The sequence below is a fragment of the Pteronotus mesoamericanus genome, unplaced genomic scaffold (assembly GCF_021234165.1).
Source record: "Pteronotus mesoamericanus isolate MK-2021 breed Mesoamerican mustached bat unplaced genomic scaffold, CSHL_Meso_final contig_52, whole genome shotgun sequence".
NCBI classification, from domain to species: domain Eukaryota; kingdom Metazoa; phylum Chordata; class Mammalia; order Chiroptera; family Mormoopidae; genus Pteronotus; species Pteronotus mesoamericanus.
Window position 1 is genome coordinate 17,084,148 of NW_026555189.1, and position 18,542 is coordinate 17,102,689.

General features: G+C 38.9%; 1 protein-coding gene across 2 annotated transcripts in view; it reads left to right on the forward strand.

Moving 5' to 3' along the window:
* The window catches only part of CDH8 (cadherin 8), a 318,790-nt gene that overhangs the window by 177,809 nt on the left and 122,439 nt on the right, over nt 1-18,542 (forward strand). For both annotated transcript variants that reach the window (XM_054579362.1, XM_054579361.1), the window contains exon 6: nt 1,150-1,403. In XM_054579362.1, coding sequence (XP_054435337.1) covers nt 1,150-1,403 — 254 coding nt within the window. The remainder of the gene's footprint in view (nt 1-1,149; nt 1,404-18,542) is intronic.

Here is an 18,542-nt window from a genome sequence, read left to right on the forward strand (position 1 = left end):
CTGTTTAGTTCCTTTTCAAGTCTGCTTGTTTCTTACCGTCCTGCTTCATATGGTTTAAGCTTTTCCAGTTCTTTGGTTGTAGAGTCTATGTTCTTGTGTTGACTCTTCTCCTACTGTTGGTTTGTGCTCATGTGTGGCTTGTCATGTTTTTGCATTAAGCTACGTGAGTTTTTGGTGAAACATCAATGTTATGGATGAGGCCATCCCTACAGACACAAAATAAGGAGTAGATACCTGAATGGCACAGACACTTAAGCTGTGATGAACGCTGTGCTGAAGCTCTGCACATCCCTTTTTCTGTAGATGAAATTGTCCACATGCCTGTTGATTCTTTTAAAAGTATGCTAAGCAGGCACTACCTAACAGATTTACAAGTGTCACTCATCCATGGTCTTAGACAAAGAGGAAAAAATAAACTTGCCACTCAGAACTGTCGTAAGTGCAAACTGCACATAATTTTGAATCTAGAAGGTGATATATGTAACTTGCAAGCAAAGAAGGAAACCCCCAAGAGCAAGTGAGCCCGGTATAACAAAGCTTTTAACATAATGAAACAGAAACTGCAGGACTTTTATCATGTTATTTTTAGTAGGTTAAGAGATGATGAAGGTAGGCCAGTTGATCCAAATGAATATGCTCTTCAGTGCAGCCACGACGGAAGTGTTTTGTTTATACCCAAGGAATGGGGACCGCAGGCCACAAAAAGGACACTCGAAAGGGAAGGAAAAAAAGTGAGGGAACAAAGTAAAAATGGACTGATTCCATTAATATGTATAATGTAATAATCTGCAGATGATACACAGATCACAAACCACTGAAACTGCTTCAAGGTTTATCTCAAGTGTTATATATCTTTTAAGTACTGTTCCTTGAATCACTCAGTTATTGCTGTATTTTGAAGCTTATACGGACAGGTTTGGGACTTCAAGACCAGGCTTGTGGAAAATCTGGGAAAGCCGCCCCGTCCCCTGAAGTCCTCCTGCATTACGTGCACAATTCCTAAGTATGTACAGAGAGTAGCGCGCCGTGAGAACCCGCTGTGACTATCCAGTCACTTTGCTAGCCATTTTTGTTTAGTAAGATGGTCATTTCGAAAATAACAAACACTGCATGTAATTATTTTTAAATGTCTTTGTCATTTCCTAACAGCCTCTGGACTTTGAGACCAAAAAATCCTACACACTGAAGGTGGAGGCAGCCAATATTCACGTTGACCCACGTTTCAGCGGCAGGGGGCCCTTTAAAGATACAGCAACTGTTAAAATTGTCGTTGAGGATGCAGATGAGCCTCCTGTCTTCTCTTCACCGACTTATCTCCTCGAAGTTCATGAAAATGCTGCTCTAAACTCTGTGATTGGGCAAGTGACTGCTCGTGACCCTGATATCACTTCCAGCCCTATAAGGTATCTTTCTTACTGGCTACCTCAGATGACAAGCAAGGCAGTATAGAGTGCAATTATGTGTGCATCCTATGTGGCTGCCTTTGGGGCTGACCTCACGTGATCAAAGAATTTTGGTCAACACATACTGTATGTGTATATGTGTGTGTGAATGTGGGTGCACACACATGTGCGCACACATCAACTCAGAGCTACATACAATGCCCCAAGCCATGGGTATCAAGATGAATAAAGCTATTGCAGCTTTCAGAAAGCTCAATGAGAATGCAAAATTGCATGTGTTTTGCAATCCATTTGGGTGGATCTTTTATATTATTTTGTTCTTGCTGGTTTTTGCATTTTGGTTTTTTTTCCCCTAGCACTATGAGAGTATTGCTGGTTTTTCTTCTTTCTGTTTTGACAGTTATAGTGAATTATACATAAGAATTTAGTCATGATACCACTGCCTCAACATATTAGAGGTCCCTATTTTATTTCTATATTTGGTGTTGGGCTTTGAAATTATCTTCTTATCACTTCATGGGCATTTCTGGTTGGAAGCGTATCTAGATTGGCAACTATTAGACAAAATCTTTCTCTGCCATTTTCAAAAATACCTTTTGTTTATACTTTATCTGCTCAGAATTTTTTCCCAAGATGAGAAATGATCCTTTATTAAAGTTTTTCTGCCTTTTTTAGAAATGAGACTCAAATCTATTTTTTTTTTCTATTGAACTGCATGCAACTTTTCTCTTTTGCCAGTCACCCAAATGACAGTACAGTGCTCAAGCTAGATAGCTTTTGTTCCCAAAAGAACTTTGCAAATCTATAACTTGTACACTGGTCTCCAAGGGTGAAGTGTTGGCTAGTGATGTGTTTGAGTGTGTATTTCAAATATTGTCTTAGAAATGTTTGTTGAAAGGAAAGAGAGAGAAAACCTAATGAAGGAACACGGTTTTAGAGAATTGTCCAGTTACTCTAAAAGTTTGATGTCAGCTCATACCCCACTCATTCACTTGGGTCATGGGGATACAAGGCTAAAATCCTTCTAATTACTTTAGTGAGGGAAACTCTACACAAATAAATGTTCTGCAGATTTTATTTACTTACTTCTTCCCTCCTGTATTGCATTCTCATCTCTCACAAGAGGTGCTGAAATGACGAGGCTGGCAGTGAAACCCTGTGGTAGTCAGTGCCCCAGATAATTTGAAATTGGGCAAAAAGTAATTTTTTTCAGATCCAGAAAAGAAATTTTAACACAAAACATTTCTAAATTCAGGATAATAAAGATTGTATCCAATAAGGATACAAAAAATGCTTCTTTCAAAAGAGCCCAAACTCTAAGAAAGTAAAATCCCACCTGGGCATTTAAGGAATGGTCAGTTGTCCATTCTCCTTTCTTAAGGAATTCAACAAGCTATAAACACCCAAAATTCGCTGCATTGGGCTAAGAGAATTCTATGTCTCAAAGGGTCAACTGTTGAATGCAAGGGAAAGAAGTATCCGGAAAAATAAATTGACATGGGCCTCCATTTTATGACAAAAATAGTGAAGTTGTAAAATGGCTTTATCTTGAAATTATGTTATAAATTAGAGGCAATGACATTTTTTGAATGAATGAATCTGCCCCATTTTCATGTTACTCCACTTCCTCTGAAAAAAACACAGAAAGGAGCAATGGCCACTTCTGCAGATAACCAAGCGCAAGTGCAGAAAGACGAGGATAAGCAAGATGGGTCTATTTGAGAGACCTGTCGCCGAGGCTGTTTTGGCACTTGATTTGACAAGATTTCTGCTCTTGTTAGCGAGGAACGCAGGGGGCTCCAGAGCGTGCCAAGCCAAGGGTCCTTCGGGAAAGTGGGGAGATCAGATATCAGGGCAATCACGAGAACACTCCAAACATGAAACCCGTAGTCCCAGCAGGAACGGACTTCCTGCACAGAGACATGTCCTCAATCAACTCACAGTGAGGGTTGAGGGGCTTTTTATACCATTGTGCCAGACAGCTCAAACGGGCAGAACTGGGTAAAAATCCAGGGTCATCGTCTCCCCATACGTTTTGAATCCATCCATTCACTGGTGTTAAAATGGACATTCACTGATAACAATTCTAAGTCACAAAGAATTGGGTGATGATTATCATTGTAGTTGATTGTTATTATTATGGTGTTGTTATTTTTATAATTGTCAACTGGTATGAAAGGCAGGTGTAGAGGAAGCATGGAGCCGCTTAGTAACAGTTGTCCAACTTCAGAGCATTTTGTTTGGGAGCAAATTAAAGGGGACTCGGGGCTGTGCTACCAGAAAGAGCTAAACAGATAAAGTGCTATTGGATGACACAGACATATCTATGCTTTGACAGATGTCAGGCATGGGGCTAGTTCCTTGACCTCTATGGTCCCTCGCAAAGAAGGGGGTGGATACTGTTTCAAAGCTTTCACAAGGCGAGCTGCACGCACACCGCTCTCACTGCAGGTGGACTGGCTCCAGGAGATATAAATGTAAGAATCGCCAACTGCATTTTTCAGCATCTGTTCTGCATTTTTGTAGTTGCCCCTCCCCCAAATAAGTTACAGGGAGCAGCTTTTTTTCTGTCCTACACAAGTGGTTGATTTGAGTAGAAAATTAAATTTCCTGACTCGCCAGAGCAGTGCGTCTGAGACTATCCTTATGAGACTCGCAGACAGATTGAGAGCCATTTAACCTTTTTAATCAGTAGTAGAGGACACGGATATTCAGGGAGTTACTGAGTCACAAAGAGCAAATCGTTATGGTCTCTTTAGGAATGTTGTATTTTACATCTGCGACAAGAATGTATCCATCTTTTGGTGGGATATTTACTTGACTCTCCAGCAAGAAACAGGCATTTGCTGTGTCACATTCCATGTTAAAACATGCGTCATTTATTGCGTGGTTGACTTACCATACTAAGACTCAATGACTTTTTACGGCATGTTGTCAAGCAGGAAATATTATGTAGTTTAAAATTCTTACACTTATGCCTATTCTATATCTGTATCTGCATCTAAGTCTCTTCGACTCCCTTCCAGGAGAAAATAGAGGCAAATTCATGCTTGTACTCTCTCCTTTCTAGGAACAGTAATTAAGCATTTACTGTTTTCTTCAATACTATATATCTTGTGTTAATATAGAATAAATTTGTGTAAATTATTCAAAAGATGACATATTTTGAACTGAGACTAAGGTTTAAACCCTGTCACTGGTACTTCCCCGACAGGTAGCCTACGGAATTTTTTGAGACTTAGTTTCCTCATCTGTATTTTGGGATAATATCATCTCCCTTCTAGGTTACTGAGGTAATTGCATTAAGTCATTAAATAAAATAGATGGTAACTGTTAGCATTGCCAGTTCATAAAAACACCATCAATGTATCGTAAATGCAAATTGAAAACCTAGTACTTATTTTAGGAGAGGTTGTTCTATTAGAGGTTGCTAAATGGATATGGAATTTCCTGTTTATTTTTTTCTTTAATCATTATAAGCTAAATGCTCTAACCTCATTTAATCAAATTCGGCCCTGCTACTACTGTACATAATTGTCACTAGTGAGTGCTTATCAATATATGGCCAGGAGATGCTCAATATACCCACTTTCTTCCCTAACAGCTCTGTGAGATGATATGCACAATATACTACACATAATCCTCATTTTACGTGATGAAGAAACTGAGGGTACAGACTCACTTGCCCAGCTCCATGCAAACAGTCCAGCGTGAATGCATTCCTGTGACGTGTCCCTGAGTTTTTCTAACACCACGACGCCTGTCCTCAGTGCGTGTGCCCCACTCCCTTCCTTCCCCTGTGGTCTCTGTGGCTCCAACTGTGTCTCTGCAGGTTGATAGGTCTTAGCAGGGCCGATTTTAATTGAAGTAATAAATTATTCACTCTCTAAATGGGCTCATTCTGTCCCAGATGCATTGCTAGAAGGGAGGAATATACGCCGGTGTCTGGAATGAACCAGAGAATGGGGAGCAGGGTGCCTCGCTGCTCCGTCTAGCCCCTTTGCATGCTTTGTTACTGGCTATGAACTATATTGTGAATAGGAAAGTAAAGGGAGAAACAATGGTATTGTTATTTAATGTATCGGATGTAAGTTTCTATTATGCATTATTTCATTTAATTCTCACAAAAGACATTCTGATATGATTCCAGTTTAATAATGAAGGAGCAAGCTGAGAGTCTGAAAGGATAAGTGTCCTGTGCATGGTGATATAGCAGGGGGTGCGGGGCCAGGGTTTGAAGCCAGATCTCTTCTTGCCCCCGACCGCTAAGTCGGTGCGCGCCTTCCTCAGTTCTGGCTTCTTGCATGAGAAATAACAGGATGACAGCTACTGTTTACTGAGTCCATACTTTGTGACAGACACTCGGAAATGGTGTTCCATGCAGGAAATTATTTATATTAAAGGTAAAAACTAGCACAAAGTAGGTATTGAATATAAGTCAATGTTTCCATATAAACCTGCTATGGTTCATTTTTTCCCCTCTCAACGCCTTTATTTCAAGTGTGTATTTGGGGTTGTCATGGCATTGAGATGGCATGTGGCCGCTTTTTAGATAGTTGCTTCCTCTTTCTCTCAGCGCATTCCCCTTGAGCAAGACGACATGCGCTGCTTAAGTTAAAAGTGGCAACGACAGCCTCTCAGCAGGCAGAGGAGGCTGACACAGGATCTTGGTAGCCACAGAGCTCTGCTGTCCTCATTCCTCTCTTGAATTTAAGTGCCCACTCAACACAAGAGCACAGCTTTTTCCTCCCCCTCCTTCCATTCTGGCAGTTTTATGATTCACCTCAATTACCAGGCTTGCAGTTAATGAGCTCTCTTCCTGAAAACACTCCTTAAAGTCCTGATATCCAATGATGCCAAAGGGGAAATATTTTATGCTGTAGAAACCTGGGATTAATTTGGAGGGGAGACTGTGTATTGATTGATCCTCAATTCTACATTAACTCCCATTTTTAGTAAAGACCTGGTTGGGTGTGTTTTTATTTTTTTTTAATTGTGATAAGAACACTTACAAATCAGTCATGAGGGCAGATACTGTGCTAAGTGAACAATACAGTATTGTTACCTACAGGACAGTGTTGCACAGCGCAGCTCCAGCACACACTCATCCTATATCGCTGGTGCTCCATATCCATCCATTGGCAACTGCCCATTCCCCCTCCCCCCACCCCTGGCAGCTTCCATTCTGTTCTTCTGTAACTGACTATTTTATATGCTTCTGCTAAGTGAAATCATGTGGTATTTGTCTCTCTGTGGCTGGCTTATTTTACTTACCATAATGTCTTCCAGGTTCATCTATGATGTCACATAGTAAAGAATTTTTTTTTTCTTTTTAAGGCTGAATAATATTGTTTCTTATATATAGCACATTTTCTTTATCCATTCACGTCGATGGACATTTAGGTTCTTCCTACATCTTGACTATTGTAAATAGCTCTGTAATTAACATGGGAACACTAATATTTCTTTGAGATCCTGATTTTAATCTTTTTGGGTAAATACTCAAGAGTGAGATTGCTAGATCATATGTGAGCTCTAGTTTTAATGTTTTAAGGAACTTATGTACATTTTTCCTATAGTACCTGCACTACTATGCATTCCTTCCAGTAGTGCACAGAGGTCTAGTAAAAGGACCATATCTTTTTAGGACAATTAAAAATGTTTCCCAATTCAAAAGCAACAACTCTCCCAAGTCATTGTTTCAAAAAACTCACTATACCTGCCAATTCTACTACCAGTAATTAATTACATAATTATTTAATATATTAATTTAGTCACATAGTCATCTTTTCATTCATTCACTACATATGTGGGTATATATAAAATACATATATATATATATATATATATATATATATATAACATTTTTCACTTATTTATTTAGTGGTATAAGTAGCATCAGTAATTCCTACTTTTTCCCAGGGGATTTCTATAAAGACAGAGCCTCTGCCTTCTTGGACCCCATTCTCTTGTATGGAGGCGGGCTGACCCAAGGAGCCATGTAAAACCCAAGCCCTTACCATTTGTCGAGCTGGCCTTTAATACATGCCATCTGAAAATGCTAAATAAAATGAGATTACAGAGCTTTAGGGTCACATGGAGGAAGAAATTTTCTAGTTACCTAACGATTTAAGAGACACCAAGGATAGCCATCCCATGATCTTAAAGAGGGAATGTCTCACAACGTAGAGCCTCTTGTATTAATTTGGAGGATAGACCGAGTGTTTATAATTTTCTCTCACATTTTTTATTCCTTCTCTCTCTCTTTCTCACTATAAAGAAATGCTTTGGGTAGAAAAAGTCTCCTTTTTCTCCTCAGAGGAATACTAAATAATAAGTGATTCAGGGACCTTTGAATTCGGAGACTAGCAGAACTCAAATAATATTATTTATTAAAGCAGTTAGAGCAACCAGTAGAGCAATTAGAGGCAAAAAGCTGAAAACTCGTAGATGGAGTTTTTGGTACTCAAAGTGCATGCGAGAAAATGTTAAAATGGTTTCTTTAGGCATAATAACAAAGGCTAGAATGAAATTAACCAGGGAGAAAGAAACAGTTGGAGTTCAGTGAAATATAATAACTGATTCATAACTAAGGGGTTTATTTCATTACATGTGGCTCTGAATAACATCTTCACTTGCAGTAGGCTCAATAATTGTATCTTCCTATAAGTTTTCCACATAGAGGCTACAAACCAATGTTTAGCAAAACATTTTTTTATAATAGAAAAGCGCATTTATGCCTGTTAAATCTGAAAAACAGATATCCACTGCCTTCCTCCGCGAGGGGCACCCCGCTAACTGCGCTCTGAGGAGCTCTGATGAGACAAAGGACACTGTGGCCACTTCAATGGGAACTCACGCGTCTTCGGGCTCGGGCCTCGTGGGTAAGTTCGTTTGCTAAGCTGCGTGGCGCTCTTTAAGAAGGAGAGAATGTAAGCAGCACGATCCATCACTGACTCCTGTGCAGCTCTGCAGAGCATCTGGAGTACAGGACATCAGGGAGGGACCCTTAAACCCCTGTGCTGGGGTCTAGGGTCCACATTCTAGTGCGCTGAGCATTGCAAACATCACGATGCTTATTCTAGTATGTGTCATAGCTTATGCATCTTGTCATGACTATATGAGCCCCTGCTCCCCTTTTCCTTCCAATAGAACCTATATAAGGGAAGACCCATGACTTTAGTGAAAAATTTGACTCTATTACACCAGACCAGCTAACTGTTGTCGGTGTGTCATATCTGGCCTACTGCATTTTTAAATAAAGTACGTTGACACACAGACTTCCTTTTGCTTTTCTGCTCTTCAACTGTGGAGTTGAGTAGTTATGACATAGATGGTATGGTCTGCAAAGCCAAAATTATTCACTGGACATAGAAATCTTTGATAGCTTCTACACTGGACTAATAGGGTTTGGGGTTTTTATCAGAAATTTGAGTAGCTGGTCCTCACATAAGTCCAGGATCTTATTCTGACTCAGAAACTCACTAAATACTAGATTTTTAAACATATTTTAAACCTGTAGCAATCACAGCAATTCTTTGTATTAGAATTCTGTTATGTGTTGTCCCAAGCTTTTCATAACACCTTTGGGACCTTAGTCCTTATGTGGGGTCCAAGACAGTGCACACTCATGTTGATGTGGCGAGAAAAACCTGGCTTTATTTAGCGTAGCTTTGGGGAAACCGCCATAACTACCATCCAGGCTGCAAAAGGACATCCTGAAAACTAGTGTGATGCTTACCTGCTTGGAGTGTGGAATTAATTTGCTTCTTGTGTGAATTTAGTATAAAACCCTGTTTTTCCAGACCCCCGGGATGATGACGATAGAGGAGTCTTAGATTTGAGGCCTTAGCCACACTCTGGTCTCTGCATTTCACGTGTTTGCAAATTCTCTGACTCCAGCAGCTTTTCTCTGCCTGAAAAGCATGAGGTGGCATAAAATAGAATTTCACTTGGAATAGACTTGCTGTAGTGTGCTCAACACACTAACATGCATTCTCTCAGAGGGGAGTGGATATTTAATGAAAGTTACCAGAAATGTTTTGCGAATCTTTATTGATGCTTATTTAATATTTTAGTGCCATGCCCCTCACATGTGTCTCATTTACACTTTAACACATTAATTTCGTGCATTACACACAGTGTTCTTATTCCAATTAAACAAGCGTGTTACAGGTCATTTGCCCTGGAGGTTGATGGAATTGGAGGTACAAGATGTTTGTTAGAGATCAGCACCTATGAACGGAAGAGGGCACAGGCGGGGTGGGTGGAACAAGGCGTCCAATTGCAGTGCAGTCCCAGCCAAACCTCAGACCAACCCGGTGGGTCTCTCTGGGATGGATTTGGATTGTCAGAGGAGTCCTGCATCATGCCAAAGTGACAGGGCCTTCAGCTGTCTGCTTGCTTAATTTTCAGATTCTGTCTGTAGAGGAGGCTCTCAGTAAACAAGGCAGATGCTTAGGAGCAAGAGCTGGAGGCTGTCTGCCAACCGCTCCCCACACGGCTCTTACATCCTCCCTTGAAGGGAGGTCTGTCTGCACAACCTATCTCACGTCCATCATGGATGGGTCCACTGAAGCGCCTTACCAGTGAAGTCACATGACTAAATTCCCACTGCTCTCCATCCAGCTCCCAAGCCCCCCGGTCCCCCAGCACCGTGGTGTCTTCCCTTAGGAGATACCTGTTTGTCCTCTGTTTGGAGCTGCAAACACTACAGGGACAAATGGACTTAGCTGAAATGATATTTTGTGGCATGATATATACCTGGCCGATAATTATCAAAAACTATCAAACTGCATGAATTAATACAGTATTTTAAAGTAAGCTATTTAAGGTAGTAAAAAGAGCATAGGAACCTTCAGGGAGTAAAATATTTTGGAAAGTACTGATTTGGTATTTAAAAGATTTCCTTTTTGATTGATGAAGTCTCTGTCCCCCCTAGAAAATAAAACATAATGTTTATATTCTGAGAGAAACAAAGATGCTTGTATGAACTGTGTGAGCAGCGTTATCTAACATTATTATACTCAGAAAGCAGAAAAATCCCTTATTTTGCATCCCAACAAAGGGAAATTGACATCCTTATCTGATGTTCAGATATTTATGGGAGTCATTTCAGCCGACCCTTTATTTTCCCATATATCTCTACATTCTGATTTGACACAATGTATTATACAACCTTGCTTTGGATAAAGGACAATCAGATTTCCTTAGTGTTGCAAAGGAAAACATAATGTTACATATTTTAAGAAGAGAGTATGTTAAAAAAGGGAGAAATACCACCCCCATCCACCCATCAAGTGCTCACTAGCCCTCCCCTCTGCACTTCAAGTCACTTTGCAGGGGGTTCGAATAGGTGTAGTAGGAATGCCTTTCCAATGGGCCACAGGATACAAATCAAGTCTGAAATGTCTGCTAGGGTATGTAGCTTCACAGTAAATGAGAATAAGATTTATAAATGGCCTTGAAAGGATCAGCATTATGGGAGATATATTTAATGGTACGAAGGACAGCCAAAGACCCAAATACCCTCCCAAGGATGAGGGTTTCTGAAATTGGACAGACTAGGTATGGCAAAGGGGCAGGGCCTAGAGTGTAGTCAAGTTGAAGTGTAGTTTATTGGCAAAAGAAGAAGCATGTCTGGATCACCTTTATTAAATGCCAAGTGCATAATATTGGGCTTTGCACTTGCTTAAATGTACATGACTAGGTTAGACCATGTGGGCAGTTGTTGTGTTTAGGGATGAGTATTTTTTAAATATTTTTAAATTTTTTAAAAGATTTTATTTACTTACTTCTAAAGAGAGGGGAAGGGAGAGAGAAAAAGAGGGAGAGAAACACCAATGGGTGGTTGCCTCTCACACCCCTCCAACTGGGGATCTGGACCACAACCCAGGCATGTGCCCTGACTGGGAATTGAACTGGTAACCCCTTGGTTTGCAGCCCAGTGCTCAATCCACTGAACCTCACCAGCCAGGGCAAGGATGAATATTTTTGGTCTAACATACTTTTGTCTCCTTCAGAAGAATTACATTTGCTTGCACAATGGAATGATGTGCTTATGGTATTACCATTGTAAATTAGACAAGTAAACAAACTATTTTTATTTCACTATAAATGCATTTCTAGGCCTAAAAAGTTAATAAGCCTCATCTTGTTCACCTGTTAATTCCTAGTACTTATTATGAGTCTTTAGCATTTACTAAATGAGCCTAAATGTCCAATTAAAATGTCAAGGTATACATAACTTTATGACATCTTCAAAACACCTGCTTTAATATAGTTATGTAATACTCTTATTATTTCTTGGGTGTGCATGTTTTTCACAAACATTTTTTCTATGTAGTAAATCATTTAGACCAAAATTATAAGACATATATAATCAAATACCACTATCCTCATAGCTATCTACTGTTTAATGAGTTCATAATGTGTTAGATACTATAGTCGGGGTAGTATACTTATCTCACTAACTTTATGAGCAGGGGAAAATGCATATTACCCTCATTTTACAACTACAAACACTGAGTCTGAACCATTTGTATTGGCTACTCAAGCAATTTATAGGGAGGGTTAAATGAGAAATTACTGTACAAGGCTTGGCAGAGAGGCTGAAAATGAAGAATGTCACAATAAATACATTCAATATATAACTAAATCTTAGTTCTGGATGTGGTCCTATGGTCCAGACTGCAATATAATGAGGAATTTTCTCTGTCTCACACCATCTATGTTCTACTGTGCATGTAGCATTTATCACTTTTAAACATCCTTTCATACAAAGAAAGGTCATCGCTGGCAGATCAACAGCTTCACAAAGATTTTTTAGGGAGTTAAAGGATTGCCTTCACCCTAGATTTCTGCTGACATCCTGAGGTCACCATGGGCTTTCAGAAATTTGTGGGAATTCATTGGCATTGCTGTGACCCTTGGGTCAACAGTAAGGATCAAGGTCATCGTGGGATCTTCACTATAAAAGATTTTCCTCCCAACTCCTAATCTCCCATTCATAGAAAAGCATACACTAGAGACAAATTTCACTTAGCCAATGCAAGTTCCAGATATCACGTATTTCTGGAAAAAAATTATTATTTTTGCTAATATTGATGTGAATATTTCTGATGAGTTTGGTATATTTTATTCAGTCATTATATAAATGGCTATAAGGAGAGAGAAGAGAGAAAATTTGTCTATATCAAAAGCAATATAGGTTAATAGAAGAGGTTATGAGCCTTTCACAAGGGTGTTTTTCCAAGATTCCTCCATCTCCTTTATCTCCCACATCCAAATAGTCATGATGTCTCGTTTTGCTTTGGTTTTTACTAAGCTACAACAGCTCCATTCCTTAGTCTCCTACCCTTTAACACACACAGACGTGAAAGTGATCTCTAACTCAGCTTAGATCTGTGCTGTTCAATATGGTAGCCACTAACCACACGTGGCTCTTTGAATTGAAAGCAAATCAATTTAAATGAACTAAAATAAAAATTGCAGTTTTTCAATTACACTAGATAGATTTCAAGGGCTAAAGAGGCACACGTGGCTAGTGGTTACCATATTGAACAGTACTGAGCATACTTCTGTGTCACAAAAAGTTCTAGGGAGGCCAGCTGTGGTTCAGATCATATCACTTTCCTGTCATATTTTTTCAAGCAGTTCTCTATTTTTTTTACAAGTGAAAGAAACACCCTCAGCATGGTTTTAAAAGTCCTTCATGCTATATCCCTTAGTGCCCTTCCCCAACAGAATCTTGAACTTCAGTCACCACCTATCTTTCGTCAAGGTCTCCTCAAAGACACTGAACATCTTCCTACCTCAGACTTTTTCCATTTACTGTTTATTTTGATTGGAATACTTCTGTAATATTTTATATACTTCAGACCTTTTTTTCCAGATCACTGTAAGCTTTGAACAGCCTTATGCAATTACATGAGAGCAAGGCCATGCTTGTCTTGGCACCCAGCACAATGTCTTGTATGTAAGAGATATTCAATAACGAGTGAATGAAGGAAGGAAGTAGAGGTGAGATGGAAAGAAAGGGTGAAAAGGGACGTGATAGGATGCTCATCTGTCAGACCTCAACTATCACCACATCTAGTCAGGGCCTTTAATGGTATGGTTTCCTAAACATTCTCAAACTCTCAAGATTTTCTACATGAATCTCCTTCTGCTGAAGATGTTCTCCCTACATGTTCCAACTGGGGAAAGTCTACTCTTTCTTCCTGTCCCCAAAAGAGATGCTACATCTTTCTGGTGCCATCTCTGACCACCCCTCACCCTTTCCCAAATGCATTTGGAGACCCTTACCCATTGCAGTGTGTGAGTCCATTACAGAACCTGCTTCTTTTTGTTGTATGCAATGAGAAAGTCACCCCAATCTGTGCAAGAGGGGAGGCATCATTCAAACACTTAGCATTATAACTAACAAAAAAGTCATTAAAATTATTGAAATTAAATAAAATTAATAATTTTAAATGTAATCCCTTTAAATATCAAAAACTGCATTCCTTCCTTCCTTTATATTGTATTTATAATTCTCAGTTATGAATGATTATTTTGAGGACTCAGGGGAAAAAATAGAATTTCTCCAAGCATATGATGTAGATACTGAAGAATTGATCATGATTCCAATTTTACCTGGGATTCTCTCTAAAGAAAAAAAATTTTTTGGTTCTATGCCTGCAGAAAGTTATCTATGAAATTGTAGCTTTGTGAAGTTACTTTTCTGAGGTATATGTGGAATGAACGTTAAACAATGCACACTCCAAAAATAGGATCTCATATGAATAAACAGATTTGTAATTGGAGATTTCTATAAATAAAGTAAAAGCTACCTGAGGACAATTGTACTGGGGAAATCAGCTCAATCCTTTGAATGAAAACAGCAAGTTGAGGCTCCACACTTTGTCTCTCTTCTTGTTGACACCAAACACCAAAATCTTTCAAATATTTTGTTGCTGTTGTTAAAAATACCTAGATGTTCGGCAGAGTGTCTTCTAGAAATAATGTTACATCCTCCATGTAAAACCACTTAAAAAATCTGTAAAGAAATTTTAATGGTTTGTCTAATGTCGGATTCACTGTAAGCTTTTAAGGAAGGCAGTTCTTTTTATTCTTTAGATGAAGAAACCGAGTTTTAGGCAAATAGATTTGTTTTAAACAGAGGTTAGGAATAGAAGTGTCATTCCTTAGATAAATTATCAGGTGTTTTACAAATATTACAGTGGAAAGGATATAGTACAGGATAACTTGTATAAAAAACATACTCTTTCTGTATCTGGTTGTTAAGAAAATCAGTGTGGCTGCTTGTGTGCTCTCCAGACCGTAACTTGCATAGCTTCCCCATGTGAAGCTAAAGACATTGGCAGTGATAACAGGAGACTCCTTCACACTGGAAACTTGGTTCTGAAAATTATTTTTTTAAAAAAATAGTTTGTTTATTTTTAGAGAGAGGGGAAGGGAGGGAGAAAGAAAGGGAGAGAAACATTGACCCAAGAGAGAAACATTGATTGGTTGCCCCTCACACGTCCCTGACCAGGGACTGAACCCGCAACCCAGGAGTGTGCCTGGTCCAGGAATCAAACTAGTAACACCTCACCTTTTGGGACAATGCCCAACTAACTGAGCCACACTGGTCAGGGCAAGAAAATTCTTGAATTGTTCTTTACATGGTCAAAGACGGATGCTCTTTATTTCAAGCAAGAAACAGTGCTTGAACAGGGGACAGAAGTTCTCTATTATGTGTGTAGTGTTGGGGGTGAAATTGGGAAAAGGAGGTAGGAAATGATTTGAATGACTGAGTGAATGAAAAATGAATGAATGAATATATGTACTTATCATATTTAGGCATTGGCACAAAATATGTCATACACACACATGGGAGGTGGGATCTTATGCCAAATGTTACTCTGAAATGTAAGTAGTTGGGCTGTGTTAATGGAGGAAACCTATTACTCAGTAAAAGTTGCTATTACTATCAACAGTAGCAGCGGCAATGTAGAATAGAGCGCTATTTCTTCATATAATAAGATCCAATTTTCCATTTTTATGGTTTCTCAGCCACTGCACCAGTGGTATATTCCTAAATGTACTCCTGACCTCTGCAAGTTACTCTCAATGAGTAGGCTGGTGACATCTGTCCATTCATGGACAGAGTGCTGTAGGTTAAATTGGAGTCTCCGAGTAAGGGGCTGAGCATCTAGGCAGGAATTTTCTTGTAACTATAGCCTTAACTTCACAAAGTAAAATGATGAAGTCCTTAACATTTACTTCTAAGACATAGTACTAGATTAGAGGAACAGGAGTATTGAAGCAAACCTCAATATTTATTGGAATAAAGTGAGAACACTTAAATATGGTTTCTGTGAACATTGGTTATCACAGACTATACAGTTTCTCAAGTATATTCAGTTGTACTGCTCTCTCCACTCCAAGTGCTGCCACTGAGAAAGACATTGGGAATCTCAGGGAGCAGAATGGCATCAGGGATAGACGTTTACTTCTGAGATGTCTATCCATTCTGACATCTTAGGAACTTACACGGTACACTGGATTCTAAAATTTAACTTGTTACTACAAGTTCGTTATTTGTAACCTGCTCTGTTTTTCTTTGAAGTTATTTTCTGGTAGTTGGCTTAAAGAAAAAGTTTCTATTAGAGTCTTATCATTAACTATTACCCTCCATGGCTGCAGATGTAACTCTGTCACAAAATGGGGTGATTAGGGAGAAAGCAGGGAAGTTGAGATAATGGCATGAGTGGTAGCAACTTAGACAACCAGAGGAAAATAAGCTGAATCTTTGCTCCTAGAGATGGAGGGGCCGAGCAGTAGAGAGAGAGAGAGAGAGAAATGGCATGCTTTCGGTTTCTTTTCTAAAAATGTGAATGATCTTTAACAATGTCATTGATTTTAAAATTATATAAAATCTCATTAATTTTAAATATGATAAAAAAAAAGATTGTATTTTATTCAACAGGAATACAAACTAAATATGCTCAGGAAACCTTTGAACTGCAATGGCCAGTTCATGGGACAGAGACTTTGGTCAGGAAAGTTGGCGAAAAACTAAAAACAGACAAAATGCTGGCAGAGGTGCAGGCATCTGCCTCCTCACTTGCTCCTATCCCTCAGCTTTATTTTACCACTTCAGTGGACATCCATCTGTTCTGCATTTGTTTCCACTGATACGAGAACAGATAAACTTGTTTAGGGACAGAGAAGCCAGGAGTGAAAGGAATACTAGCTTATGCCTGAGAAGGAGCTGGGAATCAGCAGTGGAAGCCTGTTGTTTACAGATAAGTGATAATATTAATTACTATATATGTATAGTGTGTGTGTGTTTGTGTGTGTGTGTGTGTGTAAAAGGTGCTTTATATCTAATCCCTCACGTAAACCTTACAAAACCTATTGTAATTCCCATTTTAGACATTAAGTAGCCATGGCCCAGAGAGACTAAGAACACAATTAAATCACACCTAATGAAGTGATTTTTCTTTTATTGATTTTATTAGAAACAAAGAAAAGAAGGGTATAAGAAGGAAGAAGCACCTAGCTCTCTGCTTGGTACACGTTCGGTGTCTAACATGTGCTTGTTGACTATGTTAAGTCAGTATTTGAGGCTGTTCAGCTGTCCTTGGGAGCCTCCATCATAAAGCCGACTAGACAATAAAATATGCAAAATGTCTATATAGGCAGCAAGGGGCTTCCTGAAATAGTTGAGGTAGATTTTAAACTGAATTTTAAACTCCCGGCAAGTCAAGTTTCTCCCATTGTGTAATCTTATAATATTATGACATTCTTACCTCTGATCTTACTAAAGGGATGTATTTATAGCTGATTTTATAAATTCTTATGATTCACCCCATAAAGTCTGTCATGAACTGGAGCTTTAAAAGATGAGAAAAATATCCTTGTCTGTGTTAGAGTTATAGGAATTAAATAATATTCAAATGTTTTTTTCCAGTTTTATGCTATTTATAAACCGTTAAGAAAGGGCCCCTCTCTACCACCTTCCAAGAAGGGGAGTTCATTAAAGTTCTGTTTGCTGGGACATGACGATGACGATGACGATGACGATGACGATGACAATGAAGATGAAGAACATGTCTTTATTGCCTACTAAGTACCAGAAACTGATTTATGCTTTATTTTTAATCTTCACAATCACCCCTGGGACATGGGTACTTCGTATTTGACCAGTAAAGAAATTGAGACTCAATGAGTTTATTAATTATCCAAGAAATAGCAATATATAAATAACAGAGATAGAATTTATTCCAAATTTGAGGTCTTTATGATGCAAATTTAAATAAGGAATTAAACAAACAACTCTAACAAAAATACCAGCTTCCCAAACTCTGTCATTGTTCCCAGTGCTTCCTCTGGGCCAGAAGTTCTAGGGAATCGCCGGACGTCAATTAAATAGCCAAGGAGCCTGTCTCAGACTTGGATCCATGAGTATCAGTGATTAGGCTGATTCTCCTTTGCTCTGGCCTCTGGGAATTTGGTTGATGCATGAATGTGTGAAATATATCAGCAGTGAGATAATAAAATTTCTATGGCCCCAGCAATGCCTGCAAAGTTTATTTATGAATATGATGCAGGAAGTGATAATTAATCCTCTGGACATTTCTTAGCTCTTTGAAGAGTCAGAGTCTGCATGCTATCTGGAGCAAAACACATGTCTGTTCAGTTATTTTACAGTTAAACGTGGAACCTCACGGGTCTCATCAGCAATCGTTGTTCCTCAGAAAAATGGCTTTTGGTTTTCTTTCCATAATACAACAGATTGAAATGCTTTGTAATGAGCACTTTCTTATGCTCAGGATTTGGTTGAGAGCTTGTCAATGCATATGCCTCTGGGTTCTTAAATCCTTTCTGAATTTCTGTGATCATCCTGGAGATAGGTTGTAGGGACATTTTGTAAGTGCCTGGTATATATAGGCAAGTCAGCTTCTTAGTTTTCTTTGTAGCTCTCTACTAAATCAGAAATTAGAATTTCATTTTGCAATATTTCTCAAGGAGCTTATCAATAAACTATTATCAATAAAGTTAAATACTTTTTAAATATTATTCCAAACTGTTTAATGATGCTTGTCTTTGGTGGGGAATATTTAATATGGATGTCTTTTTTTCATGGTG